Below are 27,332 nucleotides of genomic sequence, written 5' to 3'. Positions count from 1 at the left end.
GCATTGTGTCAACTCCTGTCTCTAAAAGGCTGGGAACACGACAGCCATAGGGTGGCAGCAAAGGGTCAGAAGTGTGAAAGCTTTCTTACCGATTAGGGCAGTGACAACATAAACAAGAAATCGATCCAAATGGAATTTTAAAAATGAACAAATTTCCTGTGCTTACAGTCTGTGAGTCCAAGGTCACATCTTCTGCGTGAATTAGAAAGTCATATAGTTGCTTTAGATTTCTACAGTCGCAATCTTCGTGATCAATTCCTTAATACTTTTAACTTCCATTTTCAATATATTGGAACCTCCGTTGAGAAAACCTCAATTACCCAACTAAAAATCCTACTTAATCCACACTCATTTTTGTCCTTCACATATCATGTCAAATCTCTCTAAATAGTACTTTCATTAATCCAAAGTACATCATTTGAGTTTTCTGGATAACATCTCCCCATACCATTTGCTAATTACCCTGTTTCTCATATTTTAAGACATACCCATAAAATAAGCCATAGCAGGATTTTTAAGCATTCAAGGAATATAAGCCATACCCCGAAAATAAGACATAGTGATAGGCACAGCAGCAATGCCGGCCACGGCAGGAGGAGGAGGAAAAAAATAAGACATCCCTTGAAAATAAGCCATAGTGTGTTTTTTTGAGGAAAAAATAAATATAAGACGTGTCTTATAATATGAGAAACACGGTACTGTAAACCATTTGGTTTCAGGAAACTTGCAGTTCGGCATATGTGAAATAATTGTTGCTTTCTTTGTTGGGTTGTGCAACATGCAGTTGGTACATTCCATATCAAGGGTTCCCCCAGATAGGGCTTGCTTTAGGTTTAGGCAAAGTTATCAATTCCAAAGCAGTATAGGAGTAGTTTTGCTGTTCATCCCTTAAGAGCATCCCTGCTTGCAGTTCTTTTGCTGCAGTTTGTGTTCCTTTTTGTTCTTCTCATTTGGACAAGACTTCCAGTTTTTGAAGGAAGACTTCTGCCTCTAATAGCTTCTTTGACTACTTGTTAACCCCACTGACATCCTCTTGCTCCTTTCCTGACCTGTAGCATACATTCCAGTTGAGCTTCTAATATTGTGTTTTTAAACAACTCCCTGCCGTTTTGGAGTGACTTAACCCTATTGACTTTGACTTTCAGCTTCCTTTTTACTAATCCCCTCTTTTTGGGGAAGTTTTCTCTTTTGACAAATGTGACCGTGTTGAATTTTCTTGGCAATTTGCCGCTTACAGGTATGTTTACTTTAATAGTCCTAGGGGTCACTGCTCCCAATTGTGTTCAGCAACACTTATAGCCTGCAGCAGGTTCTGGGCACCACCAAATATTAAGCCCAGGATGCTGCCCTCTGGTCAGCTCCATGACCTTATGTACTGTACATAAGGTCTGTACTGTACATACCGAACTGTACAGTTATTTAGGGTTTCAATAATTTTTGCCCATTTGTCATGACTGGAACACATATGTAGCCAGTCTATGTGATGGTAGTTGAAGTCACCCTTTTCTGGATGCTTCCCTGATTTTATTCTTTATCTCAAGATCTCCCTGATCATTTTGAGTGTGGATGATCGCACATCCCCAGTATTAAATTACTCTTGTTGTCCTGTGGGAGAATCTGCCCTTTTGGGGATTTCTAGCTTGCTGAATTAAATCTCCTGTTTGCATTGTTTGCTCTGTCCTTCGAGGGACAGAGAGAGATTCCCAGAAAATATTTCACAAGGGCATTTAAAATGCCTGGAGAAAAGCAGGAAGAAACTGGAAACAATAGCATGAATGCCAGAGATGGGTGATTTAATCATGGTTTTGATTTTGCTACTTTAATTCAGCGCAAGCAATTCCTGTGTAGAAAGGAGCTCTTGATGCGTTTTGTAAAATAGTTGTCAGCTTTAACAACCCTTACATTGCCTTATTTAAATCTTCTCAACACAAATCGCATTTTAATAAGCTTTGTTAAGAAAAATGTAGGGCAAGATTGTGAAACTCTTTGCAGATCAGTTGATAACTAAAACGTTTCTCTTTGGGGATACAGTTACAGTTATGGTAAGATGATGGGAATTAGTGTCTGCTGCGTGTGGGAGAAAGCAATCCCAGATCTGTAAGGTTTATTTATTTATTTATTTATTTATTTATTTAGAGCATGTCTACCTTGCTGCCTCTCAGTCCTGGTTTGAGATATCTGGATGACCCCCCCTCTTTCATAGAATCATAGAGTTGGAAGAGACCACAAGGGCCATCCAGTCCAACCCCCTGTCAAGCAGGAAACACCATCAAAGCATTCCTGACAGATGGCTGTCAAGCCTCTGCTTAAAGATCCCCAAAGAAGGAGACTCCACCACACTCCTTGGCAGCAAGTTCCACGTTTGAACAGCTCTTACTGTCAGGAAGTTCTTCCTAATGTTTAGGTGGAATCTTCTTTCTTGTAGTTTGAATCCATTGCCCCGTGTCCGCTTCTCTGGAGCAGCAGAAAACAACCTTTCTCCCTCCTCTGTATGACATCCTTTTATATATTTGAACATGGCTATCATATCACCCCTTAACCTTCTCTTCTCCAGGCTAAACATACCCAGCTCCCTAAGCCATTCCTCATAAGGCATCGTTTCCAGGCCTTTGACCATTTATGTTGCCCTCCTCTGGACATGTTCCAGCTTTTCAGTATCCTTCTTGAAAGAAGGGAGAACTCTTTGATAGTTCTCCCTTCTTTCATAAAACGTGTTAGATTTTTAAAGCCCAGCCATCTTAAAATTAGAACTGTTTCCTTCTGAAAGCAACACTGCTCCCTCTGCACAAAGACAGTAGGTTGTAGAGGGACTCCTCTCATGATTTCAGAACACAGAATAATCCTCCCCTCATACTTGTACCCTCCCCCCCCCATTGTGCTGCTGTTGCTGAATCTAGCATTATGTAGTCCTCCAGGCCACTGAGGGCATGCATGCTTGTGCCAGGAAGGAATGATTGCCTCGGCATGTCAAGTCTCCTTTTCAGATGTGTTTCTCTTGTGAACATTATGGCAATACGGTATTCACCTGGAGATATTCCTAGCTGCACAGACAGAGTGCAACTCTCAGGTTCCGGCTCTACCTTGTGGTGGTAGGAAGTGTGCAAGGGAGGGAATAACACTGACCGACTTTAGGATCCATGTGTGGGTCTTTACCCATATTACACAGTAGCAGCCCATCTACCTATCCATCCCGTATTTACATTTGCCACTGCATATTTCAAAAAGAAGAACTACTTTGCCTACTGCCCGAGGCAGCTGATCTGGCGTGTGGGAAAAGGGCAGCAAATTGTTCCTTATTTATATTATTGCCTTTTCCTCTTCTCAGCGAGAGGTTGCTTGTAAAGTTTTCAGGAGCCAAATACCTAAGTTGGCCTTGAATAACTACTATGCTCCTTGACGGTGGATTGAAGTGGGGGGGGGGGAGAGATTTGCTATTTCTCCTCAGGCAGCAAAATGTCTTAGGAGGGTCTCCTTTCTCCTTCACCTGTGAGAAAACCGATGGGAGAAGGCGATTTTGAGCTGCAAGGCGACAGGAGTGGAAAGTATTAAAGAGGAGTATATTGTACACACATCATACATTTAAAGCACCGCAAAAAAAAGAATCCTAGTTTACCCCTCAGAGCTATAATTCCCGGCACCCTTAACGCAGCCAGTACGGTCTCTCCCGGGCAGCTTCCAGTTACAACATACTGTAGCCTTTCCCAGGAACTTTTGAGTTTATTTTTATTTTTTAAGCAATAAATTTCATGCAACTCCTCGTAACCATCCACCCACATACTTCGCATGCCAGACAAGTGCCGATGCCGCTGTAATTCGTAATGTCTGAAATCAGAACGAGCCTACAAACACAGAAGAAAGGCTACTGTGGAAAACATTAAAAGCAACAACTTTATTACGGCATAATAAAATGTTTAAAGTCTTTAAGAGTCCCCTCCTCCCTCTTTTTCTTTTTGCTACTCCAAACCAACACGACGAAACTAAGGGATACACGCCGGGGAATCACGGCTTCCGGTCAGGCACCGTGGTGCTTAGTACAGACACGCGTCTTTCCCTTGCAGGCGTTAGAATACCCTTCTAACGCGAGCCGCAGGCGGTCAAAGTCCTCTGGCCGCAGCGGAAAGTGCGGGGTGAGAACCGGGACGGGTTGCGCCCTGTTCCGCTGAGAAGTGGCCCCGAGAAGTAGCCACAGTCGCCAGCGCCGCCGGCTATCAGGACACAGCCCGAGGGGACAACCGCTTTCCCTGTCCCGGTCTCTCTTTTGCCAGACAGGGCGACTTCTGAACGCGCCAGCGGCCAACCCGGGCTGCGCCTCCGTCCCTGGGAAGTCATTTGTCCTACAAGAGCGTCCGCCCCGCTCCACCCCTAGACTACGGTTGCTGCGGAAGCGGCCCGGCAGAAGGAGGAGGCGGAGGCAGGCTGAACGCCGCCCTGGGCGCGCTGTCCCCGCCCGGTGCCGTCCCGTCCTCCGCCTGCGAGACTCCCCGACCAGGTGTGTAGTCGGCGCAGAGTTCAGAGAGTCCGAGACGGCGGCTGCGGCGGGGTGAGTCCTTGGCCACTGGGAAGTCGCGCTGTATGCGGTCAGAAAGGAGCTCAGAGGGGCCTCAGCCTTGAGGTAGGCAGTCCACGAGGGCGTTGCGGGATCTGAATCAGGATCTGGTCGCGTGGAAGGGGCGAAACTTCTCGTTCCCCCGTCGCGCCTGCCCCGAGGGGGATTTGCGCGGTGCGCTCGCCCGCCGGGGGGATAGAGCTTTTCCCGCCTGGGTCACCTGTTGCCCAGGGCGCTTGGGAGAAGGGATAATTCGGGCGAGGGCAATTCCGGCAGGCTTGGCTTTCGCTTCTGCTCCGGAGTTGGCCTCAGCTCAGCAGGGCACACTAGACACCCATTGCCCACAGCTATCACATGGCTTTTTCTCTTTTTCTTTTTAATGCACCCTTTTATATGCGCGCACACGAAAATTGCAATGTGCGAAAACGTTCGTTTGGCATACTCACTGCTGCGCTTTAGATAGCAAGCAAGAAGCTATGAAAAAAGTCGATTACTGTACCTCCTTCCTGGCATTCTCTTGATAGATGGGTGTGTCAAGGGCAGTTGCTTTTATCTGATTGAATCCTGATGTTTTGCTGTGTTTTGGAGTTGTGATTATTATTTTTAATGGTGTGTGTATATATAATTGATATTTATGCAAGCTGCCTTGACCCCTTAAGATTGAAAGGTGAGGCAAAAATGTTTCATCCCGAAACAGTGCTTGTTGGTGTGTATTAGGCAGGTAGGGTTGCCAGGGACTTTGGCCTGGCTGGGGCTTCCCAGTGAGTGTACACTCCTGGTGCCAAATGTGGTTTTGCTGTTGTGTAATGTTTGAAGTCCTAACCCCCTTAAAACCCCTCCATCTTTTCAGTTGTGCACTGGGGAAATAAACTTACTGGGTGATTCATGTTGTTGCACTTGTTTGGGAGTAAACTCAGTTGAACTTCCTGAATAAGTATGCATAGGATGAGAATTAATGGATGGAGATATTTCTACAGGAGAGTAGGCACTTTTAAAAAAAGTATCTGGGTGTTCCATTATTATGTGCTAGCCGCACCCAAGAATGCACGTTTGCACTGTGTGCACATTTCATCCCATATATTAGGATTGTGTGTGTGCTGCACCCAGTGATAATGAGATTTGATTATCCAGATCACTTAATGTTTGCTTCATTTGTTAATTCAAAGAGAGAGCGCCATTGTTTATTCTTTGGGGATTTCAGGAATATTGAAAGCTTCATTATAGAAAATCAGACCATTGGTCTATCTAGCTCAGTACTGTCCACACTGAGTGGCAGCAGTTCTTAAAAGAGTTTCAGCCAGGGATTATTCCCAGGCCCACCTGGTGATGCTGGAGATTGAACCAGGGATGCCCTACCACTGCAGGGCACGGCACTTACCGTGGGGCCTGCAACACACCTGAGCCATGCATCTCTCCTGGAAGTGACTTGGGTGCATTGAGGCTCTGCACTGCCCGAAATGACAGCGTGGGGCTTGTGCCCGCTCTCCCTCACCTACCCTACAACTGAGGGGGAGGCAGCGGTGAGGCTTTGGTTAGCGTGCCCTGCCCCAGCTTGCCCCCCCAATGGGTGGCTTGCCCCACCCAATGTAAAACTGACTGTAAATATTAAATATTATGCTGCTGCATAAATTAAAAGTGGCAAGAGGTCACCCAAAACATATATATAGATAAATTCCATGCAATTTGCTATGATTTCCTTTTCAAACTCTGAGGCCTTTGGCAGAGGGGTTGTCCCAGCATCCAATATAGAATGTTGGGGGTAACCTTGTCTCTTGTCTCCAGAAACAGAAAAGTTTATATGGCAGACATTATTAGAAATGAAATAAGGCTCACGAAGAAGTCAGTCCCAAATTGCCAAAGCCATCTGGCAGTTATATCATCCAGATTATGTAAAAACCATAAATAAAAGGAAAGGGGATTATTATATTGGTTCAATTACTGAAGGATGTTGTAAAAATAACTTACGGTGCTTGTCAAATTTTATTAATAATAGATGTACCGGTCATCTCTTGTTATGTTTTACTTTTTTGTATTCTATTGTTTGTATTGTCATATTCAATTCAATTAAAATAATTAATATGAATAATTTTAATTCAATTTTAACATTACTAAAATCTTTTCAAAATATGGTAAACCCATTGATAGTCAGTGTAAAACTGCCTGTAAATTAACTGATGTAGACCAATTACATATATAGGAAATAATACTTACGAAGTTATTATTATTACATACTCCACCTGCTTTTTAGTATAATTTTTACTGATAAAAGAAAGGAAATTTTTTTTAATCCATGAGATTTTCACACCCTAGATCCATAGCTGCCAAGTTTTCCCTTTTCTCACGAGGAAGCCTATTCAGCATAAGGGAATTTCCCTTAAAAAAAGGGATAACTTGGCAGCTATGCCTAGATCATTTACTGTCTGGTGAAAACATCAGATCAAAAGCAACAAGACTTAGGACACAGATGTGATGATGGGCACCAGCTAAAAGTTGTTGAGCTTTCTTGGCAAAAACGCAATTTATTTGCCAAAAACGGCACTGCCAACATAGGTTGCCATACATCCGGATTTTCATGAACATTGTATGGCCGGATTTTCATGGACAGTATAGCCTCTGTAGAGGATTCCTGTACACAAGGAGATCCAACTCCCTCTTATTGTGCGACCCACAAAAACTTATGCTGTAAGAAAGGAACTTCTGTTTCAACTTTTAAACACCTACTGAAAACTTTTCTATTCCACCAGGCCTATCCAGGCAGTTAAGAATACACCTTCCCACAATTGTTAATTGATGTCTGCTTTTAACTGGTTTTTACAATATGCTTTTATGCAGCGCTTTTTTTTTTCCTAGCCAGAACTTGGCGGAACCCAGTTCTGGCACCTCTCAGGTGGGCACAATTGCCATTATAAGAGAACAAGGGAGGTGTTCATGGTGAGTTCCGGCACCTCTTTTTCTAGACAAATAGCACTGGTTTTATGTATTCTATTTATTTTTGTTGTAAACCAGTAGAATGCCCTTCTATCAGATGTCAGACAGATAAACAACTATACAACTCTCTGAAGGCAGCTCTGTATCGGGAAGTTTTTAATTGTGTGATGTTTTGCTGTGTTTTTATTATGTTGGAAGTTTCCCAGAATATGAATTATTTTAATAAATAAAATATAAAAATATAAGGAATCTGTTCATCTTTAAGGTGCCACAGAACTGTTGTTTTTGCTGCAGCAGACTTAACACAGCTTCCCAATATCTTCCTCTCCTATCAGATGCTCCATAACACTTAAATGCAAGCTTGTTTTCTTTTTTCTTCAGTGTCAGTCATTCATATTTTCTTTCCTTTTCAGCTGCAATGCGATGGTAGACTATTCTGGATGGATTTCAGCTCCACACAGAACTGAAAAGCTGAGGTAGCCTCTGAGGTCTGGGACTCTGCATTACTGTTACCTCCCTAGTATGGGTGTGTCATTGTTATTTTGCCTCACATTGGGGTTATTGCCCACAATAATCATTGGGAAGGCATGGCAATGCCCACCTCGATGGTCTAACTCATCCAGAGATTTTACAGTGAAGTACAGCTTCCCTACATTCGATGCTGGGAGTTCCATTCAGAACATTGTCACTTCTGAGTACGGTGATGTGATCTTTGTTGCAGTTCGGAACAAGATCTTCATGTTGAACTCAAAGATGGAAATTCTGTCTACAATAGTGACTGGTCCCTGGGGTAACGCCGCGTGTGAGATCTGTGCCAAGTGCCCCGTGAAAGGGCCAATGAATCCCGAAGATACAGATAACAGCGTTCTGGTGATGGATCCTCAAGAATTTTGGCTTTATAGTTGTGGGACTTCCCATCATGGTGTCTGCTTCCAGCATGAGTTTGAAAAAAAGGGCAAAGTTGTGTCAGTTGACACCAGATGCCTGTTCTCTGCTAAATTTAACAAGCCTTCTGAGTGTCCAGACTGTGTGGCCAGTCCTTTAGGCACTAAAGTTGTAGTTTCTGATGTGGGACACACAGTATACTTTTACGTTGCATCTACCATTAACAGAAACATTGCGGAGACATATAGCCCCAAATCCGTGTCTATACGGAGACTCAAGAGTAATGCGGAAGGGTTCGACCATCCTTTCCACTCCTTAACGGTGCTACCTGTGTTTCGAGACACATACCCAATTAACTATGTGTATTCCTTTAAATACAGGGACTTTGTATATTTCCTAACAGTCCAAAAAGAAAACACAGAGTCCAGCGTGTACCACACTAGGATAGCAAGGCTCAGTACTGATGAAACGGACGTACGCACGTACCGTGAACTGAACTTGGACTGTCGCTTTAACACCAAGCGGAAGAGGAGTCTTGCAGCAACCCCCAGGGATGTCGTTTTTAATGTTTTGCAAGCAGCTCATGCTACCCAGCCTGGCTCGAAACTGGCTCCTGAGATCACTGTCAGTGATGCCGACAGAGAACTGGTTCTCTTTGGGGTGTTTGCTGAAAGCCTGCCAGGCAGCAAAGTGCCCCAGAATTACTCGGCAGTTTGTGCTTTCCCCGTGAACAAGATAAACGAGGCTATCGATGAAGGGATGAAGGAGTGCTGCAATGTGGACGTCCACAACCATGTGCCTCGAGGACTGAAGTTTTATCAGGGTTTGGAGTACTGTCCACATAATGTGAGTTCCCAGCAATCATTTCCCGTCTTCTTACATGAAATTATTATATGTGATATCAGAGGTGATTCTTAGGGCTGGTTAGAGGAAATTATCATTAGTCACTTATATATAGTATTTTTTACAGGGGTTCAATTCCTCTTTGAACCTGTTGCGCAATAAACTTTGGTCTACACTATTTGTTCCGGTTGGTGGCTGGACTCCTTCTTTGTTCCGCAGGGACCCCCGGGCTCTGCCCGACGTGCTAGGTGGCTGAGCAGCCTCGCACCTACCGTAGATTTTTTCCATAACAACCTGGAGGTCCACATATTGGCCTACTTCTACGTTATAGGGAAGATGGAGAGAACCAGACTCTGGGTTGCCATTTTTAGCAGCAGCTCCATGCTGTGAGCAAAGCATAGTTATTTTCTCATTCATCTTGGTGTGGAAGAACTAATCAAAATCCTGTATGCTTGGTTTGTGGATGCCAGTGCAAATCCCCTAAAGATCCAGGATAAGTTTTTTCCCCCTTTAATAATAACCTTACTTAATTTGCTGATTATTCATCAAACTCAAAGCAAAATACAGTTATTGTTGTTGTTGTTGTTGTTATTAATACCCCGCCCATCTGTCTGGGTTTCTCCAGCCACTCTGGGTGGCTCCCAACAGAATACTAAAAATAAAATCAAACACTAAAAACTTCCTTAAACTAATAATAATACTAATAATGATAATAATTGGATACTAATCCATGAAAGCGTGTGCTACAATAAATCTGTTATTCTGTAAGATTCCATAAGGCTCTGTTGTTTTAGCTTCAACAGACTAGCATGGTTACGCATCTGGAAGTTGTTAGATATATTGATAACTCCTGTGGGAATTCTTTATAGGATTGTTTCCAGACCAGCATTTTAATCTTTATAGTCCAAGATTCTCTAGAACTCATCCATTGATTAAAAGTATTGCTGATCTTCATTTATTTATCAGAATGGCCACAATACATTCAAATACTAGGAAAAGAAGATACTTTGAATAATGGAGGGTGGGGTACCACTAGAATAACAAGCATCATGTTTTGAGGCAATGTGGTAACTGGAATTGCATGCTTTAAGGCTTCTGGCATGCTGGGGATTTTTTAAATATATATTTTTTAAAGTTTTAAAACAGAATCAGTCAAAGCATACTTATCTTCCATATTTGAGTCCCCTCCCCACACCAACTCCCGAATCCTTTTCACATTCTGTGCCTCTGGCTTTCTTGGGTTTTTTTTTTTTTAATCTACCCATTTCGTTAATATTGAAGCTGTGAAGCAGTCTCCATCTCAGCAGTCTATGTTCATCAGCTTCACTAGCATCGTTTAGCCCACGCAGCTGTTTCATGGCTACTTGCTGCAACATGTACTTCCGCTTCTTTCAAAGGGAGTGGGGAGGCTTTTGTGTTGGTGGGTGTTTACGGAGTCTCCCATGGCGATGATGTTATTGCATCATTTTCGTTAAAGCTGGAATAGAAGAAGATAAAATGATTAGTCCAACGAGTATACGCTGGATGGGGGCAAAACCAGAATTCAGTTGTGGTGGCTGGAATCCAAGTGCACACCCTTTCTGAAGCGTAGGCAGTTGGAAAATCAAGTATTTCTCCTTTGAAATCTTTTTCATAATCTCCCTGCTGTGATGGGTTGGGAATGTGCATTCGGTCTGGGCTCTTCTGATTGAACAGAGGTGAGAAGGGGTAATTTAAAAAGCACCACTGCCCTTAGGCCGACGTTGGCGTTCCTCAGTGCTGCGGCATGCATGCTACTGTTTGCTTTGGTACCCGATATCCCAGGCATGCTTACAAACACGGAAGAAATACATAGCAGCTCTAATGTGTGTGAAATTTGGTTCATATGTTACTTGGGAGCGATCTGCTTGTGCAGGCAGCATAGGGTATAAGAATGTAAGAAGAGACTTGCTGGATCAGGCCAAAGCCCCACATAATATCGCCTTCAGTTCTCACAGTGGCCAACCAGATGCCTATGAAAAGCATGCCAGCAGAAGTGCAACAGCGCTCCGCACAAGTGCAATTCCCAGCAGGTGGTACTGCCTCCTCTAGCATTGAAAACAGCACAGCCATGGTAGCTAGTAACCGTTGAGGATCAGTATTTGTCTAATCCTCTTTTAAAGCTATTGACGTTGGTGGCCATCACTGCTTCCTGGGGGACCAAATTCCATTATTCACCGTGAAGTGAAGGCACTGGACGGCAGCGGGATCCCTTGGTTGCCGCTGCAGTCGCGAGCGGAGGGATGCCTTTGCCGCTGAAGCCATGGCTCCCAGCTCTCGCTCCGCTTGTTTTACAACAAGCCGGGAGGAGAGATGGATGGGAGCCCCATCTGTCCCTCCTCCTGGCTTGCTGAAAAGCGAGAGCCGCTTACACACTCTGCGCAGCTCTCGCTAGCAGCCTCCCCCTCACCCTGAAGCCCCGGGAAGGTTTGGGAGCAGCGGGCAGGGTGTTCGCCGTTTCCCCATGCTCAGATTTTTTTTTCTTGTTCCCCTGCTCTAAAAACTAGGTGTGTCTTATGGTCGGGTGTGTCTTATGGAGCGAAAAATACAGTATTTATGTTGCACACAACAGGGGTGTAGCCAGGATCAAAACTAGGGGGGGGGGGAAGCCATGGTCGTTCAGGGGCGGGGCCAAGGCACGGAAGGGGAGGGGCCACAAAGTGGGCGGGGCTAAAGGGCCAGTGGGCCTGATGACATCGTGGCGGGGGCAGCAGCGGCCACCTTGTGCTTCTGGGGCTGGCAACGACGGCGGCTACCCTGCTTAGCTGGAGAGGACGGGAGGGTCGGGCAGGCGAGAGGGGGTGGCAGGGCGGGCGAGGGCGAGGCAAGACATGGCCGCAGCCACGACGGCTCCGAGGCGTTGCTGCATATCAGCATAATATTTCAACCATGGTTCAAGCCCCACCTTAGGAAAAAAATCCTGCATTGCAGGGGGTTGGACTAGATGACCCTTGTGGTCCCTTCCGACTACAATTCTATGATTCTATTGATATATTACCATAGCATATGCATCATTCTGCTTTCTTGAATTGTCCTACTCCTAGGCATAGCATCCAACTCCTAGAGGCCTAGGTGGCCCCCCCCCCCCAATTACTGGTAAATACCGTATTTGAAAGAGTCATCCCCCCATGTTGATGGGCTTTCTATGTGGGGCTTATCTGGCCCCCCGTATTTTATTAAGGATGGAAGAGGGAGGGAAGGAAGGAAGAAATAGAGAGAGAGATAACTCATATTTGTGGGTGTCTCTGGATGACGCTGTGATGCTGGAACTCTGCAGCAAGAGGACAGGAGGGTCGGGCAGGCGAGAGGGGGTGGAAGGGCGGGCGAGGGCGGGGCAAGGCATGGCCGCAGCCACGACGGCTCCGAGGCGTTGCTGCATATCAGCATAATATTTCAACCATGGTTCAAGCCCCACCTTAGGAAAAAAATCCTGCATTGCAGCGGGTTGGACTAGATGACCCTTGTGGTCCCTTCCGACTACAATTCTACAATTCTATTGATATATTACCATACCATATGCATCATTCTGCTTTCTTGAATTGTCCTACTCCTAGGCATAGCAGCCAACTCCTAGAGGCCTAGGTGCCTCTCCCCCCCCCAATTACTGGTAAATACAGTATTTGAAAGAGTCATCCCCCCATGTTGATGGGCTTTCTATGTGGGGCTTATCTGCCCCCCCCTGTATTTTATTAAGGATCGAAGAGGGAGGGAAGGAAGGAAGAAATAGAGAGAGGGATAACTCATATTTGTGGGTGCCTCTGGGTGACGCTGTGATGCTGGAACTCTGCATGTACAGGAGCCTTGTAAGCAGCTTTCTCTCTGCTTGATTTACAGCAGGCATGTCCAACAGGTAGATTGTGATCTACCAGTAGATCACTGGATGTCTGTGGTAGATCACTGGTAGGTCACTGGCCCCCCTAAAAAAAGCTCACCCAAAATTTTCCTCCTCCCTCAAAAAAGTTGAACTATGACCTGAAGCCCTAAACAAAAATGGGCCTCCCTCCCTCCTAAAAGAAGCTCAACAAGTTTGACCTAAACCCCAAAAAACAGGGCTTCCCTTCCTTTAAAAAAAACTCAACAGCTTTGACCTGAACCCCCCAAAAGGGGGTAGATCACCCCCAGTTTTAAACTCTGAGTAGATCAGAGTCTCTTGGGAGGTGGCCACCCCTGATTTACACTATACAGATGCAGGAGGAGGGGCAGACTGGAACACCAATGCTTTTTATAAACATCACTGTGTCTGTCAAAGCTACAGCTCCCTCCTTTCTTATTCACTTCTTTTTAGCCTTGCAGAGCCACCTTAGTCAAATTGAATCCTCTGAGTCTGCACCCTCATTAAATCGCCAATAGAACTCTTAATGCTCCTGAATGCTCATTAACAACTCCCACTTAAGAACAATAGGGTGAAATGGTCAGCTATCGAATCTTGCCTGGGGATATATGCTCCATTGTCTTAACTGCTTAACTACTGGTAGCCACTTTGCTTTATTTATTTGATGTGTTTTTGTTACTGCTGTGTCCCCCCCCCCCCAGCAAGCGGAGACTTAGCTGCTCTTGCTAAAGCAAAGCCCTTTCCACTTCAGTTTTTGGAGGGGAAAAGTGCTGGTTATGGTCTGTAAAATACATTATTATTTTTTGCTTCTAGGGGGGGCAGCTGCCCCCTCCTGCCCCCCCTGCCTACGCCCATGGCACACAAAGAAGTGATTTCTTTTGTCTGCCCTGAACCCTCCAACTTTCAGTGTAACTGGATGCTGAGAGGAAGAAAATCTTCTCCCTGACCACTTTCTCCATTCTATTTATTTATTATTACATTTATATGCTGCCTTTTCTCCAAGGAGTTCAAGCTGGCATAAACGGTTCTCCCCTTTCCCATTACATCGTGGGAGGTAGGTTAGGCTGAGCAGAAGTGGGCATCCAGTGAGCTTCATAACTGAATGGGGACCTGAACCCTGGTCTCCCTGGTCCCAGACCAATACTAAATACTATACTGCACTGATTTCTATTTATTTTATGTATTAAATTTGTATATCGCCCTTCATTTGTAAATCTCAAGGTTGTTTCTGTATGATACAACAGGAGGGAAAATACTGTAAACTGTTCATTGCAACCAGGACTGAAGTATAAAATTCCAAATACAGTGGAACCTCGGTTTATGAACACCTCGGTTTACGAATTTTCAGTTTACAAACGCCGCGGACCCGTCTGGAACGGATTAATCCACTTTCCATTACTTTCAATGGGAAAGTTCACTTCAGTTTATGAACGCTTCAGTTTATGAACAGACTTCCGTAACCAATTTTGTTCATAAACCGAGGTACCACTGTATTTAAACCAGTTACTTTTTTAAAGACAATAGGCCAGAGGGCATGGCTGTTAATTTTATTTATAGAAGGCAATTGGAAGGTATGCAGAAAGTCTCAGTCAGCCGTTTGCAGCTGCTTGGTTTTCTCGACTTTGTTACTGGTGAATGCACTTCAAATGTTCAGCATTTCTCCCCCTTTCCAGAGCCAAATCATATTCCTCTCATGTTCCTTATCTTTGTTAGGATGTAGCTGCTAATAGTCCCATTATTACATCGTGTATTCCCAGGTGGCACTGAAATAGAGCTGATTCAAACACTGAGAAAAGGCACATCGCACAGTCCTCCTGGGACAATGCTTCTTGAAAGTTAATTATCTCTTGGTGTATTCGAGGATTGAAATTTTTGTTTTCCAGCCATTGAGAAAGGATTTTGAAGCTGAATCTTCATTTTGTGCCCTTTAATCTGTGGGAGCAAGATGTTTAGTTACAGTGTACGGTACACCAATATTGACACAAGACAGAGGTAAAAGTAAGAATTGGAAAGAGGTGTGTGAGCAGATGAAAGAGTAAAGGCATTTTGAGTATGAGGGCAGTGGAGAGGCAAGTTAGAGCAAAACTAAGATTAAAGCAAAAATAAGTTCATGTAGAAAGAGAGATGGGAAAGAGAATGCAAGCAAGCTTATTTATTGGCATAGGGTATAATCTAATATGGGACACGGGTGGCGCTGTGGTCTAAACCACAGAGCCTAGGGCTTGCTGATCAGAAGGTTGGTGGTTCGAATCCCCATGACGGGGTAAGCTCCCATTGCTCAGTCCCTGCTCCTGCCGACCTAGCAGTTCAAAAGCACGTCAAAGTGCAAGTAGATAAATAGGTATCACTCCAGCTGGAAGGTAAATGCCATTTCCGTGCACTGCTCTGGTTTCACTAGAAGTGGTTTAGTCATGCTGCCCACATGACCCAGAAGCTGTCTGCGGACAAATGCCAGCTCCCTCGGCCAGTAAAGGGAGATGAGTGCCGCAACCCCAGAGTCGTCCGCGACTGGACTTAACGGTCAGGGGCCCCTTTACCTTTACCTGTATAATCTAATATACAGGTTGGCCTGGGAGCAAGCCCCATCTGCTCCCTATTCATCAAAAAGTGTCATAATTCTTTCCCATCTTCCCCCTCCTGCTTGATGTATGGTTTATGGCTAGCCCCATTCTCAGACTGTCATGCCTCGGTTCTTCCAGTAGCCACTGTGATAAACATGGCCAGAAGTGGTAGCTTGGTCTGTTTCTCAAATATTTACTAACTCTTTAATAAATGGACGTATGTAACATTTCTAAATGGGATTTAGGCTAGATGAGACCTGATGGCTGCACACCCCCTCCTATATATTTGCCCAAACAAAAACATTAACAGGATGAATAGATGGATGTCACTGGCTCTGCAATCCTGTGATTAAAGTCTATGGATTATTATGCAATAAAGCTGAGTCACCCCCTTTTCTTGATCCTCCTGCATCCTCCTGTCTGACTGAAGCACAGATTTCTTCAAAAAGAGGAACAGGGAGTAGGTGATAGTGAAATCCCCATGCAATGTAACCAGAAAACAAGGCCAACAACTCCTGAGGCCTGGTTCTCATGACATAAGTAAGCAAAACTATGGCTTACTGGGACTGTTGTGAATGTGTGGGCTCCCAGAGAAGAGCTTGAAGCCACTTTGCTTTTCCCTGTTTGTTTTTGCTCCTGTACCATGCTGAGCTAAGTTAAGAAGAGTTTGGATTTGATATCCCGCTTTATCACTCCCCGAAGGAGTCTCAAAGCGGCTAACAATCTCCTTTCCCCTCCTCCCCCACAACAGACACCCTGTGAGGTGAGTGGGGCTGAGAGACTTCAGAGAAGTGTGACTAGCCCAAGGTCACCCAGCAGCTGCATGTGGAGGAGCGGAGACGCGAACCCACTTCCCTAGATTACAAGTCCACTGCTCTTAACCACTACACCACACTGGCTCTCATGAGCTGCAGCCAAGAACAAGTATTCATGTGGACTCCAGGTAAACCATAACTTGGCTTATCAAGTCCTGCAGACTAGGCAGCCAACGTGTCACAAAGATGCATTTTCACAAGTTGGGTCCCCCCAGCCCTCAACACACAGCGAAATGTTTCTCATATGTGACACAAGAGTCCACACATCTTCTCTTTCGGCTACGCTATTGTTGTGGAGATACTGCATCTGTCCAGCATGCAAACTGTTGCTGGTGAAAATGCAGTTTGTCCCTAAGGTGTGCATCTACAGCTATTAGGTAGGGCTGTTGAATGAAACAGAGTTCCATGAATGTCATAGGCATGTGACCACAACTGCTTATTCACTTCATTAATGGTTTTGAGAGATGACAGGGACCATGCAGGGAAGTGCTGTTCTTATACTCTTGTCTTATTTTACGCTCATGCCCCCCAAACCAGGCCTGGAATCTTGGGCAGCAGGAAGAAACTACTGGTAGGAAAGAGGCTTTGCCTTAAGGCACTTAGGCAGCCGTTCCAGCTAAGTTTGCAAATCTTTGACAGGTGAGGTTTAATTTGCCTTTGAGGAGATATTATGCCATGAAGATGCTGTTGTTGAAGATAATGCAGAATAGAGAGCAGAAGAACTGCATTTGGAATCTGATTATGCGTTCTGACTGTTGGTTAATAATATTCACATTACAAACAAATTTATACAAAAAAATTGTTTAAGTTGCACTTGTGAAAAGTCTCCTCGTCTTTTTCTCCTTTCCCAGATTCCCAAGTTTGATTCAAGATGGGAGACCCAAATTGGGGATGCAAATCTGCCACCCCTCCCTGAGTGCCTCTTGGGACAACTGCCTCAGAAAGGCTTGCGGTGGCACCAGCCCTGCACTTGCCTTCAGAGCATCTTTTAATCTCTTGGCTTTGTTTCCATTATGAGTCACAGCAATGGAAGGGAGGATTTCATCTCCTTTGGCCAGGTGTAGTGAAGTCATTGGTTTAGTTGTCTATTTGGCATTTACTTTTTTTGAGTAAGTTTCTCCTTTGAGCATTGAAGTATCAGAATGAAATTTGGCATGCAGTCGGGAGGACACAATTCTACATTGTAAGTCTGAAAAACAGCTTGAACCCCACATTTATATGTGTGTGTGTGTGTGTGTGTGTGTGTACACAAAATATATTATAATGCAATATCATCCTAGAAGACTGAAATATTGGAATGGATGTTGGTGGACAGCATTCTATATTTCACATTTGACCCCTAGCATAACCATTGCACGTGGGACGCAGGTGGCGCTGTGGGTTAAACCACAGAGCCTAGGGCTTGCTGATCAGAAGGTCGGCGGTTCGAATCCCTGCAACGGGGTGAGCTCCTGTTGCACAATCCCAGCTCCTGCCAACATAGCAGTTCGAAAGCACGTTAAAGTGCAAGTACGGTAGATAAATAGGTACTGCTACAGCGGGAAGGTAAACAGCGTTTCTGTGCACTGCTCTGGTTCCCCAGAAGCGGCTTAGTCGTGCTGGCCACATGACCTGGAAGCTGTACGCCGGCTTCCTCGGCCAATAATGCGAGATGAGCGCTGCAACCCCAGAGTCAGTCACGACTGGACCTAATGGTCAGGGGTCCCTTTACCTTTACCTTTATAACCATTGCACACCTTAGCCCAGACCCTCTAAGTGTCTCCGTTTTCCAGGGACACCCCTGATTTAGAGAAGCGGACTGGTTTCTGATGTGATCCCGGAATGTCCCACTTTTCCTTAGGATGTCCCTATTTTCATTGGAGAAATGTTGGAGGGTATGGAGTTATTCAACCCCCGAGCCATCTGAAGGCAATCCTATACAGTATAAATAAGTTTTTTTAAAAAAAGTTTAATGTTTAATTGTGTTTCTATATATGTTGGAAGCTACCCAGAGTGCTGGGGCAACCCAATAAGATGTGTGGGGTATAAATAGTAAAATTATCATTATGGAATGGGATGTCCCTATTTTCATCAGAGAAATGTTGGAGGGTATGGAGTTATCCGACCCCCAAGCTTTCTTGTCTGAAGGCAATCCTGTATAGGGAAGTTGAATTTTTTTTTTAATGTTTTGATATATGTTGGAAGGTGCCCAGAGTGGCTGGGGCAACCCAGTAAGATGTGTGGGGTATAAATAGAAAAATTATCATTATGCAATGGGATGTCTCCATTTTTATTGGATAAATGTTGGAGGGTATGTTAGCCCTCCAAGACCCAGGGCAAGTGTACTCAGCTGCCCACCCCCTCGGCATGGACCTGCATATTTGGGTGCCAGAGTTTGTGGGTGCAGAAGCATCCATAACTCCTTGAGTCAGTAAGTGTCAGCGATGACTAAATAATTGGAATTACTAAATGCTGGGAGCCTTCCCCTGTGTGCCAGACAATTTAACAGTGTAAGAATACAAGTTGAGCTTGTTTTTCCGGACGGGCATCGCCTGGCAGATAGGCCATTAAGACAGAGTTGGGAGGGGGGGACATTTTCAGGGTTACAGTGGGCAATGATGTAGGAAAAATTGTGGGTTTTTGCAAGAGGCTTGACAAGTGGGGGAGAAGCGGAGCCAGTAGAATTCCTGGCAGGCTGGTTGAGACAAGCTGGGGCAGAGACATGAGGGTGCTCTTTTGGCTGCCCTGGGGTCCAGTGTTGCATTCCTGCAGAAAGCAAGCCCCTCTCGAGATGTGAATGCTCTGAACTCCATAGTAGACTCAGGTGTCTATACAGTGGAACCTCGGTTTATGAATTTTCGGTTTACGAATGCCGCGGACCCATCTGGAATGGATTAATTCACTTTCCATTACTTTCAATGGGAAACTTCCCTTCAGTTTATGAATGCTTCAGTTTATGAACAGACTTCCGGAACCAATTACACCCATGCTTTGGGTTAAGTACGCTTCAGGTTGAGTACTCCGTGGACCCGTCTGGAACGGATTAATCCACTTTCCATTACTTTCAATGGGAAAGTTCGCTTCAGTTTATGAACGCTTCAGTTTATGAACAGACTTCTGGAACCAATTTTGTTCATAAACCGAGGTACCACAGTATGTGTAAATAAAATCATATGTCTTAAAGACACGACAGTCTCCACTGTGCCTCATTTTTCTAAAGGAAACACAGACCCTGGTAAAGTGGCCCTTTACAGAATTTTCAGGACACAGTTTTATTAATGAGTACCCTAATATGGAGTAGAAAGATTTTAGTTGCATCTTGAAACCAGGTCCCATACTAGGGAGAACAAGGAAGTTACAGGAAACAAATACATCTCTTTTAAAGTCAGTCAAGAAGACCACTTTTCAACAACTTTTAAGAACCACAAGAAAATCATAGAAAGTAAAAACACACTGTGTGCAGACACTTTGCCACTATTTTCTCCCTGTGGGCTCATCCACACTTCCGCTTGTCCCATGCCTAGAAAGCATGGATCCGAGTGGTTTTTCATTTGCCATTCTCCTTTCTCAGGGAAAACCTACTCTTCAATGCTAAATTGGATCAGACAGCAATCCAGAGAAAACCCGACTCTTTGTTCCGACTTAGTGCTAAAGAGCAGTTTCCCCCCCAGGGGAAAGCAGTGAGACAAGAGGACATGTGGGTAAGCCCATGTCTGCTGTAGACTGCAAAGAGGGCCACCCACAATATTTTGATGTTGTTTTTAATTTCAGTTTGTATTGATAAATTTTAGTGTTGTATATTAGCGCTGTGTTTTGTTCCTGCTTCCCTGATGTTTGTCCTAACAGGAGATTAGATTTGCAATTGTGGAAACTGTACTATTCATATGTTTTGCAATGCCCATTGTGCCACAGACAAATAAAATCGCTCACAGCCTTTAAAAAAACCCCACCAGTTCCATCAGGTAAACTGCAGAACCCTAAAAAATAATAGGAATTTTTTTCATGCTTAGTAATACACCTAAGCATGTAGTAATGTGGTGCTATATTTTTCTTTTTAAGAGTGTGACACTTCTTTGTTGACAAAGGTGGCTTCAGGGAGTAATATCATTCTAGGTTTTTGAACTTCTTGAAACTGAAACAATTCTGGTACTGTGAGCTGTGAGCTGTGACCTTTAGGCTAGAAAGTGAGTGAAGTTTACCTGAAAGCTTAGTGGTTAGAAATGTAATTTCAACCCCTTGCAGAATACAAAGGGCACGTGATTATCAAAGTCCTTTCCAGCTTAGCTGCTGTTTTCCTTGAGCTTATTACCTCGAAGTTATAGATACACAAAGGAACTCAAACAAATAAACTCACCTATGCTTCCTTTGTGTCTGGCACATTCGGCACCTGTTTTTGCAAGCTGCTCAAATTAGCTAATGTATTCTCTGCGTCTGTGTTATAACATCTGTGTTATAATATCCTGCAGTTATGCAGTGTTGCGTTTCCTCTGCTGTTGTAGACCAACCTTTACCAACTGGGTGCCCTCCAAAGGCTTTGGATTACGACACCCATCGGCCAAGCCAGCACAGGAGATCCCTCATCTATATAATGATACCATGAGTTGACAAGGCTAATTCCTGACATTGGGTCTCAGTCCTACTGAGCCCTGGTTCACTCCCACCCTACGGTAGATGTAACTGGGAGGAAGAATGCCTTGTGTTCTTGTGCTGGGCAGATGAGGTATTAGAGATGCTGCAAGGAAATCAAGAATAAGATGGTAGTTTTCCTGACTTTGAAAAGTGTTACTCACTTCACGATTGGGGTGAGGGTTCTTGAAGCATCTGCTGGTGCTCAAATGGTTACACAGAATGCTTTCTTTATGTAGAATCCTTTGAAGTGGCTTCATATACAGTATATTCCTCTTAAAAATCACCAGTAAAGTTGAATCAGGCAGTGCATAGTAAAATCAATGTGGAATTTATGGGATCCTGGTTATCATACCTGTGGAGATAACCAAAGGCTGATCTAGGGGAGCGCGATCAGTTTGGTCATACTGGGCACAGAGATTCTGGGGTGCTACAGCAGGAGCAACAACTATGAAGTTCAACAGAAGGGAATAGGTGGAGGGGGCACCGGATTTTGGCGTCGCACAGGGTGCCACTGAAATTTGAAACACCCCTGAGAAATGCACTGAGATAACAAGCTGTGCAAAAGTTTTGTGGAAGACATTTTAGACTGCAGCATTTTCCAGCTCTTGTTAGGTGGTTTGAACCTGTTCCTAATGTTCCGGAAATAATATGAGAATGGCAAAAGAAGTCTAGATTGCTCCAAACCTATTAAGAGCATGACTCAGCCCATAATTGCTCTTTCTGCCGCTTTCCTTGTACGGAAGAACCACACAATGGCACTTTTAGGTCAAAATAACTGTCCCACAGGCCCTCAGAGTGCTCAGCTCACTTCTCTGCAGATTCATTCTGTGTTAGAGAGAGAGAGAGAGAGAGAGAGAGAGAGAGAGAGAGAGAGAGAGAGAGAGAGAGAGAGATTCATTGTCCATTTCCTGGCACTCATGTGAGCTTTGCACAACTTTCTATTTCATATATTACTGTGCGTATGTTCTCTTTTGTGGCTTTGAGGTTTGTTGCTCAAGTAAAAGCAGACCAAAACTAAGACTTGTCCCAACTATTTTAGTTCGCTGCCATGCACTACATGTGTTGCCTCAGTGACAGCCCAAATCTGCCTGAATATCTCCCACAATGGTAAATCCATGCTATAAGAAAAACAGCAAATGTCTTCAATAGTTCTGCTCCCCCCCCCCCGTTCTCTTAATATGTGACTGGAAGTGCCTGTTGGCATCTGTCCTCCAAGCCAATGGAAATGGTGGCTTTCTCAGGACCCTGCTATGAGTCCCAGACCTGTGCTTGGGACATACGCCTGGGGTGTCTTCATCTACCCCACCCCTTCCCCAGCCACAGTCTTGCCAAACCAACTTTCCACAAACCTTCACTACCGTATTAGAACGGACAGACTGACTCAGGTTGTGGTGAAATGGTGATGAAGATTTCGTCTTCACTGCCTTCCTCTCAGAAGGTAGGAAGGAAGCACGTGGAGAAGAGTACAAGCTCATTTTTATTACTTCATTCATCTTCCTCTTGCAGTGCTAACTTGTTAAAGAACAGCGGCGGTGGAAATTGTTGTCTTCATGGCACGTGGCAGCATAGTGGCTGGTCGTTTGATCTGGCAGCTGGGTGGCATCTTGAGCCCTAGCAGTCTTCAAGGATGGGTGTGTCAAAGCACCATAGAACAACAGAAGCTTGACTTTGTATCAGTAGCAGCCTTGTGGTTGCTTCGCAGCACAGATAACTTATATCTATGTAAAGTCAATACATGGATGGGAAATTGGCTTCACAGTCTGCTGCCATAAACCCTTCCATACACTCACTGCAGAGAGTAGAAGTTTGAGCAGGGATTTCTGCATAGCTGCCAAGTCTCCCGCTGAAAAATGCGGGATCAGCAGCGGCGCAGCACCGGACGTTGCTTCTACGCATGTCTGGACATGCGTAGAAGGTACTTCCGGTGCCACGTTACCTATGTATGGGCACCAGAAATCGGGCGGCGCCGGCACTGGAACTCACTTCTACGCATGTCTGGACATGCGTAGAAGCGACTTCTGGTGCCGCTCTACCCGATTTTCAGTGCCCTAGCACCGGCTCTGCCGGACATGTGTAGAAGCAACTTCCGGTGCCGCTCCACCCATGCCTGGGCACTGAAAATCGGGTAGAGCGGCACCAGAAGTCGCTTCTACGCATGTCTGGATATGCGTAGAAGCGACTTCCGGTGCCGCGCTACCCATGTATGGGCACCGGAAATCGGGCGGCGCCGGCACCAGAACTCACTTCTACGCATGTCTGGACATGCGTAGAAGCGACTTCTGGTGCCGTTCTACCCGATTTTCAGTGCCCAGGCATGGGTGGAGCGGCGGAGGGATCCATCGCACCATGGCGCCAGGGCGCCAGAGGTGCTTAAGACAGCCCTGGTTGAGAATGAAAAATGAGGCAGCCAAGTATTCGACTGTAAAAGACCTGCAACCTGAGGACTGAGGGGACTTTCTCCTGACTCATGTTTGCTGCTTTTTCCACTCAGGAGAAGCAAGCACAAACCTGCATGAACACTTCTTTAGTATTTTTGAACTGATTAGAGGGAAAGAGATTTTGGGGTCATACTTTGATTTATAGGTCTCGCCCAGTCAATTCTTACTCAGTGACTGATAGCAGGAGAAAATGGAAAAGTTTGCAAGGTGGGTGTGAAATGCATCAAGGAAATTCCCGCAGAAAGACAGGCGAGGCTCTGAGTCAGCAGAGCATTGAAAAACTAGTTAAAAGGTTACATGACCAGCTTCCCCACAAGGGACCCTGGGAGCTGTAGTGGAGTGATGTGTTGATGTGGAATTACCCCTAGCCAAGAATGAGGATTACCTCTGAGAAAGTCCGTCCATCCATCCATTCATTCATATAGCCGTTTTCACAAAGCACTTCATCCTATAATTATACCCCAAGGCTGCCTTGTTTCAAATTTAGGATTATTCACACAGTGTGGTGTGATTTTAAACTAGTTGCCTCAGGGTGACTTAACCCTCATACCGTGAGGTCAATTGCTGGAGTAAGGAATATTTTAAGAATTTCCTCCTGAAATTACCAGTTCCATCACATGAATGTCTGTTGTGTAATTGTTTTTATTTGAACAATCCACTGGGAGACATTTTGCCTTTTTTGTTTTGTTTTCCCCAAACCCAGCTTCATTTCAAGTGTAAAAATAAACAAATCCTGATGTGCAGGAAGAAAGCACCCTTTTATTTTATTTCTACCTCTCTCTCTCTCTCTCTGAACATTTATTACATATTGATATTTCCTGAAGATGAAGGATCTTTCTGCAAAATCAAGGGAAGCCAACAGGATTTTCTGGGCCTGATACACTAAAGGGGATGGGCGGGTGGCAATTTCACATTTTTTGTGAAACCTTCATTTCAAGGGAATTACCTTTGAGTAAAACATTCAAAAGCCAGCCAGTTATGCTTTGTTCTGTGAAGGTAGCATACTTGGGGCATGAATGAAATAATGTAGACATGAGGAAAACGCTTAAACAAACATACCAGAGTATCTTCCTCTATCCCTGTTTAGGGAAGTTTTTAATGTTTTAGGTTTTATATTATTATTATTATTATTATTATTATTATTATTATTATTATTATTATTATTATTATTTTATTATTATTATCCCCCTCTTGCTCTGGGATGGCTCCCCGTCCTGAGTCCCAAAACATCCCTTCCTCTGGTTGCTTGGCAACAGTGATTAAGCATCCTTCACAATGGTGTTGCCTGCAAGTGCCAAAGCATTAGAGTAGCCTTCATGTTTTGTAACTTTCTTTAGACATGTCATAAAATCGTGTCCAATTGACTTACTTTTTTTTAAAGAGAAAGCTAAGAGGGGGACCTAGTACATTTGCACCTCCTGTAGCCCCCTGTTGGTGGCCTTGTGCCCATCTGCATATTGGGTCTTTAGCCCGCTTCAGACATTACATTACCTATTTATCTACTTGCACTGGTGTGCTTTCGAACTGCAGGAGCTGGGACAGAGCAACGGGAGTTCACCCCGTTGCAGGGATTCCAACCTTCTAGCTCAGGCATCCCCAAACTGCGGCCCTCCAGATGTTTTGGCCTACAACTCCCATGATCCCTAGCTAACAGGACCAGTGGTCAGGGATGATGGGAATTGTAGTCCAAAACATCTGGAGGGCCGAAGTTTGGGGATGCCTGTTCTAGTTGGCAAGCCCAAGAGGCTCAGTGGTTTAGACCACAGCACCACCCGTGTCCCTACAATGGTGGCCTTGTGCCCATCTGCATATTGGGTCTTTAGCCCACTTCAGATATTACAGGAAACTATGTTTCCTTGCAGTTTAACTAAGCTGTGGTGAGCCCTGGGCTCACATTATCTCTCTTCCCTAGAAGGAGATTGTAACCTTCTACTTCTGATTTTAAACAAACTATGGTTCTTCATGATGTCCAAACTCAGGAGTTTATTAAAACTAGGGTGACTGAGAACAAGCCAGGATCTTGATTTGATTTCTGATTTTAGCTTGTTCTGAAACTTTAGTTTAAAAACAGAAATGATCAAACTTTTGCAGACAGAAATCCACACCCACCCTTGACAAACACTGCAGGGGCTGTATCCCAGCAATGGGTGTGGCCAAAACTACGGTATGTGTGGCCACCCAGCACGCGGGCACTCACATGCACACTACACACATCACAGGCTTAACACGAGTCAACAGTGTGATGCAGCAGCAAAAAAACCCTCATGCTATTTTGGCTGCTTCAACAGAAGTGAGGTGTCCCAATCAAGGGAAGTAGTAGTGTCACTCTATTCTGCTCTGATTAGACCACACCTGGAGTACTGCGTCCACTTCTAGGTAACAAGCAGGAATGTGTGCAGAGGAAGGCAACCAAGATGATCAAGGGTCTGGAAACCAAGTCTTATGAATAACAGTCGAGGGAATTGGGTATGTTTAGCCTGGAAAAGATGAGAGTGAGAGGAGATATGATAGCACCATCTTCAAATGTCTAAAGGGTTGTCACATGGAGGATGGAGCAAGCTTGTATTCTCCTGCCCTGGAGGCCAGGATCCAAACCAATGGATTTAAGTTACAAGAAAGGAGATTCCAACTAAACATCAGGAAAAACTTTATGATAGTAAGAGCTGCTTGACAGTGGAACAGACTCCCACAAGACGTGATGGACTCTCCTACCTTGGTGGTTTTTAAGCAGATGTTGGACGACAGTCGGTCATGCATGAGCTAGTTGAAATTCCTGCATTGCTGGAGGCTGGACTAGACCCCTGAGATCACTTCCAACTCTATAATTCTATGGGTCTATGACCCAGGAGAAACCTTTTCAGTTGAACTATGCAGATCAGCTGATGAGGCAGGTTGAATCTCCTCCCTTATCAGATAATTGAGCTAAAGAGTGAGGAGGAGCACTTTGCACCCCCATAATGGCATTGGGTTGCCAGGGAGCTGAAACTATGACGCCGTGATGGGAATAAACTATGCCCTATTCCCAAGACATCACATTGATTTTCTGAAGTGCCCAGGAGGCACTGCATCTCTGCCCTGTCCATTGCCATGATGGGAATGAAAATCATTCTGTCACCACTGGTGCTCCGCAGACTATTTTTTCCCCAGCAGTAGCATCCCTGCCAAGAAATTCTGTAAATGAGCTGACAGGCCACCAGGGAAGACTTGATGCACTGATTAGGCTTGCAGGACTGTGGTATAATAGGGCTGCCATACGTCCGGATTTTCCCGGACATTACTGGGATTTCAAAGGCGGAATTGATGTCTGGGGGGAATTTCCGAAAGGCGGCACTTTGTTCTGGATCTTAGGCAAGCCAATAAAAAAATTGCTTTTGGGGGGCGTTTTCGTGGAAAAAAAAGGCTCAATAACCCTGTCTTTAAAAAAGCTCAATAACCCTGTGGCAATCCTAGGATTTAAGGAAGCCATAGTTCTCTGAGATTGATTGTTATTGGGATCTGTGGTTTGCTCAAAACCAGAAGCAGGTGGCTTATTCATGTAGCCGGAAACTATGGTTTCCTCTTAAATCTGAACTGGGCTTTCGTGGGGTGTTACTGCAAATTTTATTTTACTTCCTTTCTTCTATAAAAAAAATGCCTGTGTGTGTGCTCGATTATTGTGAATTCAGTTAAGCCTAATCTTTTCTCTTCTTCTCTGAAGAATGACTGACACTTTCCTCTTTTCTGTAGTTGTCATTTGGCTGCTTATATTGCCCTTTGCTTTGTGTCTCATTAATCTGATCTTGAACAAACTCCAGATGTCTCTTCCATTTCATAAGAGTGCCTTGCATAATTTTTTGTGTCCTTAAGGCTTGCTTTGTT

General features: G+C 44.7%; 1 protein-coding gene across 4 annotated transcripts in view; it reads left to right on the top strand.

Moving 5' to 3' along the window:
- The first annotated feature begins 4,033 nt into the window (after window positions 1-4,033).
- The window catches only part of MST1R (macrophage stimulating 1 receptor), a 56,994-nt gene continuing 33,695 nt past the window's right edge, over window positions 4,034-27,332 (top strand). For 2 of the 4 annotated variants that reach the window (XM_035105970.3, XM_035105967.3), the window contains exons 1-2: window positions 4,034-4,612; window positions 7,888-9,205. In XM_035105970.3, the coding sequence (XP_034961861.1) occupies window positions 7,997-9,205 (1,209 nt within the window). In that variant the 5' untranslated portion in view covers window positions 4,034-4,612; window positions 7,888-7,996. The remainder of the gene's footprint in view (window positions 4,613-7,887; window positions 9,206-27,332) is intronic. The other 2 variants (XM_035105968.3, XM_088662133.1) reach the window with 2 other exon arrangements.

Source organism: Zootoca vivipara, chromosome 2, assembly GCF_965207765.1.
Source record: "Zootoca vivipara chromosome 2, rZooViv2.hap1.1, whole genome shotgun sequence".
Classification (NCBI taxonomy): domain Eukaryota; kingdom Metazoa; phylum Chordata; class Lepidosauria; order Squamata; family Lacertidae; genus Zootoca; species Zootoca vivipara.
This window is presented reverse-complemented; position numbering and strand designations above follow the sequence as displayed.